General features: G+C 43.7%; 1 protein-coding gene across 5 annotated transcripts in view; it reads right to left on the bottom strand.

Moving 5' to 3' along the window:
• RAPGEF4 (Rap guanine nucleotide exchange factor 4) overlaps positions 1-18,200 on the bottom strand; it is a 291,519-nt gene that overhangs the window by 176,191 nt on the left and 97,128 nt on the right. Inside the window, exon 1 of one of the 5 annotated variants that reach the window (XM_084799443.1) lies at positions 9,545-9,702. The exons of the other annotated variants lie outside the window; for them this stretch is intronic. Within the exon in view, the coding sequence (XP_084655569.1) occupies positions 9,545-9,610 (66 nt within the window). The 5' untranslated portion in view covers positions 9,611-9,702. Of the gene's footprint in view, positions 1-9,544; positions 9,703-18,200 lie in introns of those variants that run through there. 5 annotated transcript variants of the gene reach the window in all.

Here is an 18,200-nt window from a genome sequence, read left to right as displayed (position 1 = left end):
TATATGACTTATGCCAACTAACAGGCATTGATCCATGGCCACTGCCTGGAGTTTAGTCATTAACTCTCACAGACCCATTATATTCCTGTCAAATTTTCTTTCTTCCAAAATCTGTCTTGACTTAAATCATTAAACTACATGGCAAACTTTATCAGTTTTTAAAGACCTCTTTGGAAGCCCAGCATCACATGACCACGAAACTGCAATTCCACAAAGTCAAAGGCCTCCCTTGCAAAGCAGCACAGTGCTTAACTGCAACTTTAGGTAAACTTCTATATCAAATAACGTGAGTGATTAAAGTACCTACTAAGTAATAAGACCTAGGCATGAGCACGGTGTGCAAGGAACTGTCACCAGAAGGTTCCATAAGGTCCAGGTCATCTATACTTCTTCCCATTGTCCTAGAAACTCATAGAAGACTCTGGAGTCTTCTCATAGAAGTCTCTCATAGAAGACTCTGGAACCAGAGAACTGTATGCGTATGCACATGTGTGTATGTGCACTCATACATATGCATCGTAGGCATACACGTGCATGTTTTAAATTTGCTATAAAGCGTTATCATAGAGTTCTTCTGGGCTTGAAAGTGACTCATATTAGGCCAGCCATCCTGTGAGAGCTGGTGATAAACTCAAGATAAAACAGTATAACAGCAGCAGCAAAATGCCTGAAAGACACGACGGGACAGCAACAAGGACAGAGTGAGAAAGTGCATATCGGTGACACTTAAATGAATGGCGCTAGAATAACCCGTTTCCTTCAGCCCTGGCAAAGAGGAGCTGCTCCAGGCGGCAGCTTGGTGACCATGCTCGGCTTACTGCTGAGCAGCCAAGAGGGCAGCTCAGGGACATGACAGTGGCTAGAAAACGTGGGAGGAAATGCCAGAGAGAAGACAGACACACAAGCAGGTGATCTGGGCAAATTCTGACGGATCCTAGGACCACGCATGCACGCACGTACATACGTACGCATGCACGCACACACGCACGCACGCACGCACGCATGCAGCAGACTCCAAGCAGCTTAGCTAAGGCAAGAGGAACTTTCCCTGTTAACTCTGTCAGAGGGAAGATAAAATTGGCCTCCTTCTATCCCATTTTCCTTCTTCCTGCCCTCCTTCCACAATGACAGGCTTCTGCTCGGTTTCCTTTTTGTTTTCCTTGGTACCAGATAAATCTCTCACACAAACCTCCACATGCTGCCTGGGGAGCCTAAGTAGCATAGAATTCTAAAACAAAAACAAAAACAAAAACAAAAAACATCAACTAATCCAAAATAGGGCACACAGAGAAAATAAAGAAATGAAAAACGCATGGGGAAAAGTGGTAGGTGGGGATAAAACCAAACGGGAGTGTTTCCCCTCAAGGATCAGAGCTCTACATGGAAGACGGGAAAGAAAAATCCTAAGAGCCAGAGGTGGTGGGTGACTTCAAGGGAACAGTGTTTTCCAGACATAACACGGGAGATGCACATGTGAGCTCAGACTGGCACAGCATGCACAAGACCTACGCAAGCTCAAGCCAGACAAAGCACAGCATAAGACAGGGAAGACGGACCTACCGTCCCATTCTTAACCAAGGAGCTATTGGAATTTGACCATCGCTCGGTAAGCGAAAATTAGTTTTCTGCAGTACAGTGACACTTGAAATAGCAACCCTTCTCAAGAGCAGGTCCCACACCCAAAAGTAGTCGGCAAACACAAACTGGCCTCCACGGGTTTGGTTTGTTCTGTGAGAGAGAGAAACAGGGGAGGATCCATGAAGTCACATAGGGAGGTCGGGGCGGATCTACGAGGAGATTGTGGAATAGAATAAATATGAGCAAAATATATCTCGTAAAAGTCTCAAAGAATAAATGAAAACTGGTAAATGGAGAGTCGTGCTTATAATTCAGTGCTAGGGAGGCAGAGATGTCGCAGATCCCTGGGTGCAGCTGGCCAGCCAAGCTAACCAAAGCCAAGAACAGTGAGAGAACTTAAAAAAAAAAAGAAAAGAAAGAAAAGTGGCTCCTCATAAATACAACGCACCTGAACAGACTCCCCCCGTCCCCAGGCTGCCACCCACCCACACATACACCAAATAATAATTTAAAAACACCAGAAGTTTTCAAAAAATGTGGCAGGGGAGGGGGTGTGAACTATGCTCTCCATACTTGCTAAATACAAAACTTTGATTTAATAATAAATAATAAAATAAATAAATAAATAATAAAAGCTTGAAAACTACATTCTGTGGAAAAGAAATCCTAAGAAATCTGCTGTGGGGCCGGGAAGATGGCCCAGTGGATAAAAGGACACATCGTATGAGTGTGAGGGCCTGAGTTCAAATCCCCAGAGCCCACGTGAAAAGGCAGATGCGGAGAGCAAGCGCCTGTAACCTCAGTGGTCCTGCGAGAAGGCGAAGGCTCAGGAATCCCTAAAAGCTGGGAGGCCACCTAGCCTGGCACTTGCGTTGGAAAAGCAACACGGTGACCCTCTCTCAAGCTGTCCCCGGACCTCCGTGTGTGTGCTGTGGCACATACACACCTACATCCACACACGTGAACACACACACATGCACGCACTCACGCACGTGTGTCCTCAGACACACGCATATCCACACGAGAAGGGTGCAGCGGCTACGTTAACGTCATACGCGCTGCGTTTCGAGGCACAGCATAATGAGACATGAAGAGGGTACTGGGTAGCAACAAAAGAAGCTATTCATCTGCAAGAACTAAAAATAAAGTCCGCGTGCGCCTAAAATAGACCGTTACAAAGCAAACAGCAGCAGAATTTATTATTAAATGGGTGAATTCACAATGCTAATTGGCGATTTTAATACTCTCCTCTCAACAACTGACAGAACATGGTAGAAAACATCAGTGGGCCTCGTGCTAGGGCCCACACCCAGAGCCACAAGGAACAAAGAGAAGTCGGAAGGGACCTAGAAGACCTGAATAGCGCTACCAACTGCACTGACATGAGCAGCAGCACCCTCAGAGCACTGCGCCCAGCACCCTCAGAGCACTGCACCCAGCACCCTCAGAGCACTGCGCCCAGCACCCTCAGACCACTGTGCCCAGCACCCTCAGACCACTGCACCCAGTACCCTCAGAGCACTGCGCCCAGCACCCTCAGACTACTGTGCCCAGCACCCTCAGAGCACTGCACCCAGCACCCTCAGAGCACTGCGCCCAGCACCCTCAGAGCACTGCGCCCAGCACCCTCAGAGCACTGCGCCCAACACCCTCAGAGCACTGCACCCAGCACCCTCAGAGCACTGCGCCCAGCACCCTCAGACCACTGCGCCCAGCACCCTCAGACCACTGCACCCAGCACCCTCAGAGCACTGCGCCCAGCACCCTCAGAGCATTGTGCCCAGCACTCTCAGAGCACTGTGCCCAGCACCCTGAGAGCACTGTGCCCAGCACCCTCAGAGCACTGCACCCAGCACCCTCAGAGCATTGTGCCCACCACCCTCAGAGCATTGTGCCCAGTACCCTCAGACAACTGTACCCAGCACCCTCAGAGAACTGTGCCCAGCACCCTCAGAGCATTGTGCTCAGCACCCTCAGAGCACTGCACCCAGCACCCTCAGACCACTGCACCCAGCACCCTCAGACCACTGCACCCAGCACCCTCAGACCACTGCACCCAGCACCCTCAGAGCACTGCACCCAGCACCCTCAGAGCATTGTGCCCAGCACCCTCAGACTACTGTGCCCAGCACCCTCAGAGCACTGCACCCAGCACTCTCAGAGCACTGCGCCCAGCACCCTCAGAGCACTGCGCCCAGCACCCTCAGAGCACTGTGCCCAACACCCTCAGAGCACTGCACCCAACACTTGCAGGGCACGTTCCAGGTGCAATGACCAGGACAGAAGCAAGATGCGCCACAAGCAAGTCTTAATAAAGATTAAAAGACTGGAAACACTACAGAATGTGTCTTGGTAATAATTTAATCAAATCAACAGCAATAAGATACTCAGGGAACTCAAAATCTTTAGAAATAACACATTTCTCAGGAACTCATAAGGAAAAGAAGAACCTGTAACCAAAGACAGGGATCACAGAGGAAACCCAGGGTGACAGTGAATGACAGTGAAAACACAACATGGTGCAATCTGGGGACACTGCTAAAGCACGCCTTTGGGGAGTTCATAGCTTGAAATGCTTCTGGTAAAAAAGAAGAAAGATCTCAACATTATAGAAAGTCTTGGGTGATTGTTCAGGCAGCAAACTGTCTCTGTCATTTTTTCATTTTGGAAGCTGCTAACCTGCACTTCCGGTTTACTAAGGTAATTCATTTTTATTCCTTCTCAAGTCTCTGATGGGGTTAAAGACCAGATAGTTTAGTTTTTACAATTAAGCTTAGTTGGTTAGGGGTTAAGGTGATTTTAGGTCTAGATAGATGTTTTAAGTTGATAGAGATGAGATATGATAGATATTGATTTATATTCAGAATTTTAGACTCACCAAGATAGGAAAGATGTTTTCTTCAAGGTTGGCAAATACAAATAGCCAAAACACTAAAAATATAACATTTATATAATTCCTGATTGTTTCATGATTCTTATTGCTGTAGGTAGTTTATTGTGTTTATGTGTAATAAGATAAATATATGTAAAAAAGAAAAATAATAATAAAAATTAATTTAAATATATCTTAAAATTTTTTAAAAAAAGAAAGGTCTGAAGGTCTGAGCTCCAGTTCCCATCTTTATGAACAGAGCCAGAGCAACTGTTTATAAATCTAGTGTAAATAGAAGAAATGAATTTTTCTGAAGAGCAGAAATCAATGAAACAGAATAGCAATAGAGAAAAATTAATGAAACCAAAAATTGTTTCCTTGAAAGAAATCAATAAATTTCTAACTACACTCATCAAGAAAAATCTAAAAAGAAGGAAGCATAAATTGCCAGCATAAGAAATGAGAGATCTCTTTAGAAATTCCAGTACATTGAAGTAATAACTAAATAATTTTCTGTCAATAAAATCTAAATTTATGATAAAATAAGCAAATTACTTGAAAGTTACAATTTACCAAAATTGATACATGAAGCAACTGAAAATCCTAAATAGCTCCATGTCTATTAATAAACTGAATATGTTCTCAAAATTCTTTCCATAAGGAAAATTCCAGGACAAAGGGGTTCATAATGAATTCAAACATTTAAAGGTAAAAATAATACTTAAGCCAGGCACAGTGGCACATGCATGGAATCCCAGCACTCAGAGAGGCAAAGGCAGGGGGAGTCTCTGTGAGTTCGAGGCCAGGCTGGTCTACAAAGCGACTTCTGGGTAGCCAAGACTACACAAAGAAACCTTGTCTCAAAAAAAAAAGCGCCATAATAACAATAATAATACTTAAATATTACACAACTTTTTCAGAAAGAGGAGCAAGGTGGAATACATTTGACCTATTATGAGGCTATGGCAAACCTGACACCAAAATTTGAAAGAAATACTTTATGAAAAGAAAATTGGAGATGAGTGTCAACTAACATAGACCTAACTAGCCTTAGCAAATATTAGTAAGTCTAAGTTAGCCATTTATAAAGAGGACAAGCAACTTTTTGAATAAGTATTAAAGTTTACCTCAAAAATGTAAGACTATAACATGTAACTAATAATAATAAAATGTAACCAATAGTAACAAGATAAAATTGCACAATGAAAGTATTTTGTCATTTCAGGGACTCCATGATAAAAACTCTTGGCAAAAATAAATAAGTAAATAAACAAGATAAAATAAAATAAAATAGATTTCCTCAGTCTATACTTGGAATCATATTTAATAGTGAAGTGTTAAGTTCCTCTAAAATCAATGACAAGAAAAGGATGTACCCCCCTAATAGGAGTTACCTTACCCAAGGTAGTAATGCAGGAAAAATAAAATAAAAGACATAAAGGCAGAGAAATGAAGAGTCCCATTATATGCCAATTATATGACTGAATGGAAAAGTCATGTTATCTCATGGGATAATATTTATTTCCTACATCTGTTATAATGGGTTATATGAATTTAAATTAAATTATGTTTCCAAACTATGCCTGGCACACAGTAAGCATTATGTTGAAAGTATATCTAAGTGTATTGTCCGAGAAATACACATATTAGCCTACTGACAATATACATTTACTTATCAAAGCACTGAGGAAAGGCTACCTTAAAAAACAAGGTTATTTCTGTTCTGGGACCCAGGCTATGACAAAGCTTGGGGCAGCTAACACTGAGATGTCTCTAGAGCCATTAGTGCTCAGTGACACTCCAAACGCAGGAAGAAAGGTGAAGTGCATTAGAGAACGACCCCATACATCCTGTCTACGCTGCCTCACAAGCAGCCAGGGCTTGTGTCTGATGAGCATACACCTTCCTGTGGCTTACAGCTAATAGTAGCAGACCAGCCATGGTGGGCATTAAGGAATAAGAAAACAGTAGTACTCAGTCTTAAGACAGACACACCCTTTTGTAAAAAAACTGTATTGACATATGCAGAGGGAAGTGCCTGGAAATATACAAAGCCAAGTCTTCATGGAGAACAGCTCAGGGTGCCGTGAGTGGGAGAATATTTTTTATAATATGGCTTTGGCATGTTGTTTGCACTTTCAATATTTATGAATACTTCTACTTTGTAATTAAAACAAAGCCAGGCCCCTTGGTAATGTAAACTGTTACCAACGTTTAAAAGCCACAGTGCTTAGTCTTTTTCTCTTCTGAATCCACTAAGCTTAAGAGAACTCTTCTCTATGCTCTTTATGCAAAGGTAGGGTTGTACTTTAAACATCAAGATCAGGTGCTCCAGGTATTTCCAGCTCCGAGAGCCTTCCTAGCACCCCACCAACCAAGCACGGGCGTGGGTAGATAGGACCATTAGTATGAAAGAATCAGTCACAAACAGTGAGCTAAAGCAGTAGGAGGGCTGGAGACGCCTAACCCGGTGCAATGTTTCCTATCATCATCACCATCATCACCACCACCATCATCATCACCACCATCATCACCACCACCATCATCATCACCATCATTTCTATTATATTATTTATTATTATTATTATTATTATTATTATTATTATTATTATTATTATTATTATTATTAGTCAGAAGCTATGAATCAGCTTCTAGTGTTTAAGGGAAAACCAGTGACAAGACTCTGAAGTACTTAAAAATCAATAAATCAGAGGCTATGCCAGGCCAACAGGCAAACTTGTCTAGAAGGTGTGTATAGATGACGGGGCCATCAGGGCCACCAAGCTGTACTTAGAATGACTTTCAATACACCCGAGCTCATGCGCCGAGAACTTTGCAGGCAAGCGAACTGGAATTCAGAAAATACAAACAACTTGCCCACAGAGTTACCTCTGTGATCAAATCAGGTCTTCTGAACCTCAGGACACACGTTCCCTTGGTCCCGCTGTTGGTGCACCAAGGACAGAGCCTTCGTGTATGCACACGGGCTGCATTAGATGGCAGACTTAACAAGGAGCCGAGACGGGGCAGTTTCCGGCCATTTAGCACGGATGCTCAGGTTGTAGTGAAAAAGCAACCCTATCATTCCTTCACCTTGTCACTCTGTCCTGGAAAATACATGTACACTTCTCCTGTGAATGGTCCCTTAGACTAAACAGAGAGTGCCCCCTGTGTGAGACCCATCTTTCTGTCACGTGACTCAGAGATGATGTGGTGGTGTAACTAATAACTAATGCGGGCTTCTTGGGGTGCTTTGCCCAGTATTACTGCAGGCAGTCGGAACATTGAAAACGTCTAACCTGCGATGCTTCCTATTATTATTATTATTATTATTATTATTATTATTATTATTACTATTATTATTATTACTATTATTATCATTACTACTACTACTACTACTATTATTATTATTATTATTATTATTATTATTATTATTGATCAGCTACTAGTGCTTAAGGAAAAACCAGAGACAAGACTCTGAATTACTTAAAAATCAATAAATCAGAGACTATGCCAGGCTAGCCAGCAAACCCCTCGCTCCTCTCTGTTAAGGAAAGGGGCACACCTGAACAGTACTCAAACTAGCATGCCTAAGGGCGTGAGCTGGAATTCACAAACAAAACCTAAAATAACAGGCATTAAATGTTCTATCACTCTTACCTGCTTCTCTGTAAGTTTCTAAAGTCCCCCCCACCACCAACAGTTATTTGCTAGGAATAATACATAATAAAAAAAAATAATAAGATGGCTACCATCTGTCAACATCACATTTTGTTTTCACTAGTTCAGACAAGCTTTCCAACTATTGTGAGTTCCCCTAGTGTGTTAGACATAGGATTTCAATCCACACAGCCTCAAGCTTGCAGGCTGCCATCTTGGATGTTGAGGAGCCTGTGTGACTATAAGTAGCCATGGGGTTCCTGGGGGTCAGTTCTGGCTGGGCTCAAATGCTTCTCACAGGGACCACATGGCTATCCTTTCCCCAGACATGTCGTAACTAACAATTTTCCTACAATGGAACTTTTAAAGACTTTGATCTCCTACAAAAACTCGGTAAGCAAGTGATGAACATCCTCCAGCTGAACAAACAGACCAGGGCGGACCCCTAAGCATCTTCCTTGACTCCACCCCAGCATTTCATTAAAGCGGTGTCGTTCAAAATATGCAGATGACACGGTAATACTTTAACAAACAAATGAATTATGTGAGTTTCTACAGGCAATTTACCCAAGGTAATTAAGGATGTTAAATCAAACAAATTATCATCTTAAATTGTAAGTAAGTTTTAATTAAACTTGATTTCTACACTAAAAATGAGACAACCAACTCAACAGAAGGAACCTCATGTGGATAAAAGGTGACATGTTAAAGGGGGGCGTTACCGTGACTTGTGATTCACAGGGGCTGGCTCTCCCAATTTCCAGAGCGACACCATCAGAGAGCGGCTCCATGCACGGCTCCGAATGATTTGACCGCACCTGAGGTGCCTCAAGTGTAAGCTCATTTTGAACAGTAAAAACTCTTCAATCATAAAATCAACTCCAACATGGGACAGTTTCTTTCCAGTGAACAGTTAAATCTTTGTCCACCATTAAGAAAGGGATCTTAACCTGGTCTACATAATAGTCTCCAAGACAGCCAGAGTTAAATGGTGAGACCCTGCCTTGAAAAAAAAAAAAAGAAAGAAAAGAAAAGAAAAAAGGAAGGAAGGAGGGAAGGAAGGAAGGGACCTTAAAGATCACAATCCACCCCAGCAATGGAGAGTCCTTTGTAAGAGGAGGGGACCATGAACCCATAGAAAAATCATCATGGTAGTACGGTAGCTGTCAGCTACACAATAAATGCATATGATAGGCCTAACCAGTCAGTACCCATGAAAGTAAACATGTGATAAATCTCCCCAGTCATCCAAGACAAACATAGCTAACACATGATCTACTAAATATTACACATTATCTACCTTTATAGAGAGTAAAAGAATCTTAAGCATAGAGATAGTTTACATTCAACGCTTCAAGTAATCGCTAAGACTAGATGTGTCCACATCTGCTCTCCTTTCAGGATTCTGTCCCAGTGATGCAACAAGATTCTCACCTGACCCCAGCCAGCAGCCAAACAACCGAGGAAGCCCCCAAGAGCCACCTGCTTTTTTCTCCTCATGAAGCACCTCGTCTGGTTCAGCCTCCTGGGTCTTTCTACTCCACCTTTGGCCAGGATACATAGGATGTGTACTGTCCCCTCCACACTTGGCTTTCTGGTCAGGCGAGATGGCCCAGGGCAGGAGTCTAGGAGGAGGTGATGGCATGAAGCAGGGTGGTGGCAAGACTGAACAGGGAGGGGCCCGAAGCCAGGCTGGAGGAGCCGTCCTGTCACCACTCCTGGCATCTGGGCCTAGTCACCTACCCACGCAAGATCGTTCATGCTGTTTTCCTAAATAGTCTGGCCTCAGGAGCCCTAGGAACACAATTAGGATGCTAATGACAGTGGTAGGGCGCTGTGTGGAGGTTGTGTACTGAGGAGCAGAGAGGACACGAAGCCACTGACTTTCCTTCTGTTCTGTCTCACTCTGGAGAAGCCACACAATGCCAATACAAAGTGAGGGCAAGAGCAAGCTATTTTGGGGACTTGAGAGAGGAAGGGTACAGTGTGTTTCCACTTCCCTTTGCTCCTGATTGTTGCCAGAATGGGACGTATCTAGGCATTTCCTCATCAAGTTGCCATTGGCTTTTCATACCTCATGCCAAGCACAGCAGAGACACCATTCTGCTGCACCATCCCCACCATCCCCACCACCACCACCACCACCAGCAGCACCACCATTACTACCACCATCACCATCATCACCGCACACCACCACCACCACCATCACCATCACCATCACCACCACCACCACCACCATCATCACCACCACCACCACCTCCACCATCACCACCACCACCACCATCACCATCACCACCACCATCACCGTCACCACTACCACCATCATCACCATCACCACCACCACCACCATCACCACTAGCATCACCAATGCCATCACTACCATCACCACCACCAGCATCACCACTACCACCACCAGCATCACCACCACTACCATCACCTCCACCGCTCATATTCTCAAGAGAGTAGAACTGGGCAAAACAAACAAGCAATTCCAAAATGATGTGAAAATGATGTGCTGGGATAGAATGTGAGCACAGGAGCACAGAGCCTACCTGGAGTGGCAAGGTCAGGGGAGGGAGGGGACACGTAAAGCTGCATCAGGTACCACCTGTGTCCCATGTGTCTGCTTCCTCAACCTAGCAGAAGAATTATACATTCATGGGGATTTTTTTCTCCCATATAAGAGTAGAAATTCCAAGAGCACAGGCCCTACCAGCTCTGCCCTGAGCTGTGGGATCAACACTGTGAATGGGCTCATACTTATTAAAATTGTGGTCTTATAATATTTTCAATTTACTTGTAAGTAGACAGTGTTTCAGAAACATTTCATATTCCTTCCTTGTCTGCCAAATCCATCCCAGTACCACTGAGGAGCCAGCTGCTGTCCCAGCTATGTCATGTCAAGATGCCTTAGTCCAAACAGCTCTAAGTAATTTGTATGCCACGTTCTATCACCTTCCTGCTGGTTGGCAAACATCAGACATTCATTTAAAAAAAAAAAAAGGCGAACTAATCTGGGCTTGGTTTGCATTTTAATCCTGCCCACTTGAAACTGGCTGGCTGGCATTATTCAAAACAGCACATGCTGGGCCATTCCCTAAGCTGTCAGTCATCTTATTCAGTGTCCCAACCACGGTTCCTTCCACGTGTAAGAGAGGGTGCCTTGCCCTGTAATGGATTTAGCCATGGCCTATTGCAGAACACGCTCCGCTCAACTAAAAATTGTATGGACCCAAAAGGCTCCCAGCCTTTTTATTGGGACATGACTCAAGGCAGCTCCAGCCTGGCTGGGACTCACCACAGGATCCCTACTGCACTGGGTCATTTACCACTATTGTCAGTGGTAATTCCCAGAATGCTTTGCACCAAAACCATTGGGATTTGCGTTTCCATCAAACAATGTGTAAGCTTGGTTACAGTGTTCTTTCCTTCCTCCCACTAAGAAGACGGGTTGCAGGCCTGAATGTATGGCCTGGTAGAGTCCTCGCCTGGCATGACGAAGCTTTGGCTTCAACCCTCAGTACCACATATACCTGCTGTCCTGGCGCATGCCTATGATCTTAGCACATAGGAGGGTGGCAGAGGCCAGAAGACCAGAAGGTCAAAGGTTTTCCTTGGCTACACAGGATGTCAAAGATATATAAGACCTTATCTCAAAAATATATATAAATGAATAATGAATAAATAAGCAAGTAAATAAGAAAATGTTTCTCTTCCCACAACAAGAAGGGGAGGAGGGGGGAGAGAGAAGAAAGAAGAAGAAGAAGAAGAAGAAGAAGAAGAAGAAGAAGAAGAAGAAGAAGAAGAAGAAGAAGAAGAAGAAGAAAAGCAATGTTAGTATTTAGTAAATTCTCAAAGATACCAATGTGTTAAAAGCTAGTGACCAGGTCTGAGTTTGCTTAGCGTCCATGTTTGTTTGACACTACACAACTGAACATAAAGAATATTAGCAAACAAATAATTTCTACCCCAATGATCATATTAAAGTTACAGCTCCACCTTTGGGAGGCTTAAAATATGCACGCTATTGAAGGGGACTAAAACATAACTGTAAACACAGCAAAGCCCCCAGGTCTCCGCCCATGACATAAAATGTACAGAGTAAGTGCTGAATGCAGCTGCTTGACCGATTCCTTTTAGAGAACACTTTCCTGCCAGCCAAAAGTCACAGGACACACTGTTGCTGGGTACTCTTGTTGTGGCTTTCTTTTATTTGTTTGGGTTTTGATTGAGGGGGAGCGATTAGATTGTTTTATACGATAAGTTTCCTGCTGGATAATTTTCTGACCACTAGAGACAGTCAAGGACAACTTAGCAATAAAGGTCACTGACTCTTGTGCTGGACAGTATACAGCGAGTGTGAGAAAGCCCATAGGTGACTTTCTGGGAAAGGCTTGTGTGTCTGTATTTCCTGGGTGCTTCATGACCAGGGTCCTGTCCTCCCAATGGACACCTGAAGGCCATCTGAGATCTCTAAGATTATTAGCCTTTGGTCCTGCCCCAAGGTCTCATGGGTCCATCTTAGAGCACTGAGATGAGACATCCAGGTTGAGGTCATCCTTCCCTTGGTAGAGTGTACTGCTCCAGGCCTCCCTGGCTTGGGGCGGACAGCGCACATAGCCTTCCCTAGTACTGCGGTCTTAGTTAACCTGCAGCATTTGGCCTAAACTGGAGTACATATTCATCAAATGCATTCAAACTCAAGATTATGTAAGTATACATAAGGCAAATATCACAAATATTCATTGGTTACTGTTGTAAAAACACTACAACTTAAAAGCCCCAAACACCGCAGTTATCAGAGATGAGACTAGCCCGTCACATCGGCTGGGGAAATAGCTCAGTTGGGAATGTACTGGCCTTGAAAGCACAGGGACCTGAGTTCCAGCCCCAGAACCCAAAAGAAAAAAAGCCCGGTGGTGGATGTGCATTTGTAATACCAGACCTGAAAAGGGAGGAACTGGAGGATCCTTGGAGCTTAGGCTACTTGGTGAACTCCAGGCCAGTGGAAGATCCTGCCCCCCACCCCAAAAAAAGATTATCTATGCATACACAGTGGGGGGGGGAGAGAGAGAGACAGAGAGAGACAGAGAGAGGGACAGAGAGAGAGAGAGAGAAAACAGGGACAGAGAGAAAGAAAAGGAGGGAGGGAGAGAGAGACACAAATCCTCTGTCAAAGAAAGATTGGCTTCTGCATACATTTCCCGCATGCGTGTTTTAAGATTAGATTCGGCTCACAAAAAAGGCCTTTATACTTCAGAGATCAATTGACTAAATTATTTAACTTTCTGAGTGTCAGTATTCTTATCTGTACAATGGGGATTTGCTCTAGGTTGTCAAAATTAAATGCATAAAATATCTGTGGTAAAATTACAAATACTCATATTATTGAGATAAAGCCATAAACAGCCCCAAATCTGCTAAAAAATTTTTTTGACTAAAGAGCTTTCCCCTCCTCACACACACTATATATTTTTCAATATATAATTTTTAAATTAAAATTTAAAACTGGTTCTCAGGACTATGGAGGAATGTCTTGAGTGGATGTAACAACTGTCAATAAAGTGCTGTTTAGCCAATCAACTGGGCACTAGGACAGGAAGTGGAAGGTGGGACTTCCTGGAGAGGAGGAGGAGCCGGGAGTTGACAGAGAGGACAACTGATGGTTGAGAGTTGACAGAGAGAGTTCAAGGAGAAGAGCCGCCCAAAAAGTAACTAGATTGGCAAATGCTTGGGATCTATATAGGTTATGAGGATTAGAATACTTTATTTTAGTTTATTGTAAGATTAGTAGCAGTTTAGGTTCTGCTTGGGGTAGTGCTTGCAGCTTTGAATTACGTTTCAGTCTCTTTGTGTCAGTTATTGGCTTCCTGGACTGAACAGATACAATTTATTGTAACACAGGACAGTGGGTAGGGAGCCATAAAATCTGTGATAATGTAGGAAAGAACGCACTGAAGATAAACAAAGCAACCGTATGATCAATCATACTTAGAAAAATGTCTTAATTTTATAAATGTACTTCCATTAAGCATGTCATTGATGTGCACTGAACTCACTGTGGGATCTCAGGAAACACTAATTACCCAAGTGTGTATGCTTTAACTTGCCCCAGGCTGATTCCACTGGGAAAGTCTACCAATCCCTTTAAGAATAGGCCTGAAGTTTCATCTTACACCCATCAGAATAGCTAAGATCAAAAATTCAAGTGACAGCACATGCTGACGAGGATGTGGAGAAAGGGCAACACTCCTCCGTTGCCAGAATCTGGAAACATCTTAGATGTCCCTCAACCAAAGAATGCATTTTTAAAAAAGTGGTACATTTACACAATGGAATACTACTCAGCTATTAAAAACAAGGAAACCTTGAAATGTGCAGGCAAATGGATGGAATTAGAAAAGATTATCCTGAGTGGGGTAACTCAGACCCAGAAAGACATGCATAGTATATACTTACTTATAAGTGGATATGAGCCCAACATAGGTGTCCTCTGAGAGACCCCTCTCAGGGAGGGATCAGGACTGATGAAGGAACTCACTGCTGGACTCTGGGCAGAGCACTGAGAGTGGTATGGGAGAATGGGGGAATGGAAGGACCCAGAGGGTTCAAGAGCCCCACAAGGCGACTATCAAGGCCTACAGATCTGGACCCAGGTGGGAAGGGCTGTACAAACTGTCCCTCCAACCAAGAGCAATGCATACAGTAAACCTAGACCCCCTGTTCAGATCTAGCCAATGGACAGTTCATTCTCCATGGTTGTAGAGGGAGTAGGAAGGGCCTCTAACATGAACTCTGGTGCCCTCCCCCCCTGCACCCACCCCTGGCCATTTGATCACTTCCCCTTGGTGGGGAGGCCTAGCAGGCAGCACACAGAGGAAAGGGATGCAGGCTATCCAGATGAGACCTGATAGGCTGTGATCACATGGTGGGGGAGGAGGTCCCCTTCTGTCAGAGGTCTAGGGGAGGGGAATAGGGCTGAAGAGGGTAGGAACAGGAAGATACAAGCGAGGGGATAACTACTGGGATGTAACCTGAATAAGTTATAGTAAATTTTAAAACAAGAACAAGACCTACACTTCTATTTAGCTCGATACAGTGTTACCAGTGTGTGTTCTTCTTAGCGTCAGACGTTGCCTAGCAAAGGGTCTTTTCTACTGTTCCTTCTTTGTCCCTTTTCTAGAGTGCTGTAAGAAATCCCCAGCTCACGGCACTGCTTCAACATCCCCACAAACCATTCGGCCCTCTGCAGCAAGGTCCTTCTAGTCAGTGAGCTCTTTACTGAGCCCTCCCCTTCTCACCGGCTCCTTTCCACTGCCTGCTCCACGCAGGCATACACCTGAGCACGTTGACTTGACCACCTCTGCGACCTCACTCCCATCACCGCAGGCCTCTGCGGCAGACTATTCCCTCCAAAATGTCTCCACTGTCCCCCACGCCACCTGCTCCTCCGACAACGCATTCTTTTTCAAAAGTGTTGCCTTCTCCCTTTGGATTTGGACTTCGACAAAAGCGGCAGAGGGTGACTTCCAAGGCAGGTCAGAAAGTGTGAAGCGCTTCTGGCTGCTTCTCTGGAGAGCCTAGCTCTTGTTCTGCAGCCCCCACGCTGGGAAGCAGCCACACAGTCACATGGAAAAGCTCTACATAGTACCCTGGGCAAGAGCTCCAGCCGTTATCAGCAGAGACCGACAGACATGCCAGAGTCTGGGAAGTACTTCCTTGTCTGAGCCGTCCCTGAGGACTGTCAGCAGAACAGAGGCAAGCTGGTCCCCCTCACTCTCCACAACCCGATTGAAATCTCAGGTTCATGAGCAAAACAAAGGCATGATGTTGCTCAAGTAGCTCTGTTTGGGATGGCTTGTTATGTAACGGAGGCTAACTAGAAAGGAAAACAATGAATTTCTTCTTCTGGTCCTTTTCAGCCTTCGAAATTCCAACCCAACCTTTCAAAGCTCAGTATGAGCATCACCTTTTTCATGAAGCTAAAGGTGATTGATTTCTCTATTGCTTCAAGCTTGACTAGCACCCAATACAGACTCACCATTTATGCATATTACTACCAACACCCCACTCCATAATTTTCCTAAGAGTTCATGTTTCTGTTTCTCTGGGAATCCTTTCCCATCATATCTCAGAATATCTCCCTATATACACAGACAAATATATGTATTATATACTATATATTTATATATCATAGTACACATATAATATAATATATTGTATTTTAAATATCTATGTGATATATTAATATTAATAATGAATATATTTACATAATATGGTATGTATTTGACATACATTTCATAACATATTACTTTATATATTATATAGTTATATATTTGTTTGTAGTAGGTATTTAATAAATGATATACAACATGACAAGTGTTCTCTGTAAAAGAAATTATGATAGAAAAATAAGGGACAATAAAGATAATGTGTTAGTGGAGGATCCTGGAGTTTCAAGAAACTCAGAATTTTCAAGTCCCTAAATTACCTTCACAGTATACAAAGCCCACATTCAGGCATAGTGTGTGTGTGTGTGTGTGTGTGTGTGTGTGTGTGTGTGTGTGTGTATTCAGCCAGCATGTGGACTGGATGTCTGCTGTGGGAACTGTTGCCTCATTAATAATTAAATTCTAAGTAGACATTTTGAGAGATGGCAATAACCATACTACAATCGTGTAATCACTTAAGAGTAATTAGAACATGGCAGAGGCCAGCAGTGAACAGAGCTGTTTCTTGTCAAATGACATCTCTATCAGACTTCTTAAAAACGGAGACCATGGGGATAAATCACGGTCATTAGCTGCTAGAATTAGTGGCTTCGGCCTGGCATCACATCCACACTTTTATATCCATGCATGTTTTTCTGAGGAAAGATCAACTTCTTTTATCAGAACCCCAGGTGAACCTTCCTTCAAAACCCTGTCAATGCCCAACTTGGAGCTAGCAATAGAGAAACCGTGGTTGCTCATGCAGATTTGGGGGAGATGGCCTTGGAGACATCTTTGTAAGATCTCTCGTAAAAACTTGTAACATTTGTAAAAGGGGAGCATACTGAATGATCCCTAAGACCCAAGAGGGCTAAGGCTTCCATAGATAGTTCCTGTAAGAAATAGGAAGAGGACAGTGAGGAGGGGGAGGTGGGGGGGGGGAGAAGCTACTACTTTGCTTGTGCCTTTCCAGTAGAATTCCAGGGTGGGTTGGTACCTGTGCGGGTCTGTAACTGCAGGGTCTGGTGCTTTGTATTTGATTGATGATTATTTCCCCCACAGCCCTGAGGTCCGTCTGCTTTAATGACCAGATAGATACTCAAGAACCTCAAAATGACGTTTTTAAGCCTTGCCTCCAAGTTATCCCTGACTAGCTGAATAAATGCCTACACGGCTGGGCGGGGCAGAGTGAGGAGGCGTGGCCAAAGTTTGGAGGCTTCTGGGACAGGAGGACCTTGGGTAGGAGACAGGCACGGGAGAAGGAAGAAGGGGCAGGATCTCCATGGGACAGGAAAGAGCCACGTGGACCTGGAGGAGGAGGAACGCTGAAGTTGCGTGTGGAGAGAAGCGGTCCAGATGAACAACAACAGAAGCAACTATTTTGGGATTCAAGAGAAATGACTAAAGCAGACGGCCTGGGATGGGGTGTGGGAGATAGTGGGAGGAAGTTTAGGGGTTAATATCTGCCCAGCCCCAGGTAAAATAAGGCTTATTCTAAAATACAACAGGTGTCTGTGTCTTGTTTGATTATGATGGTGGATTAGATAATACTACCATAATAATGATAGGTTTTGATAATAAACATTATTATATATTTTAAGTTTTCTACAACAGGGGAGAGTGTGAGGATGGGACTGGGAGAAGAAGGGGGAGAAGGCTGTGATAAGGCTGTAAAGTAATTAAATAAATTAGTTAATAAAAATAAATAAATAAGTGGTACTATTCATCTTGGTTAAAATTGATATTAAAATATTCACAATCACTTACTTCGTAAATGTTAACTGTGCTTCACCTTGTGACAGTCACCAGTCAGGAACTTTTCACTCAGCCTTAGTTCTAAGATTCAGCCTTTACTCTGAGTAGTTCAATCCAATGCTGCA

This window comes from Acomys minous (genome assembly GCF_964271855.1).
Source record: "Acomys minous genome assembly, chromosome: 10".
Lineage (NCBI taxonomy): Eukaryota > Metazoa > Chordata > Mammalia > Rodentia > Muridae > Acomys > Acomys minous.
The sequence above is the reverse complement of the archived record's forward strand: the minus strand, read 5'-3'. Positions and strand labels throughout refer to the sequence as shown.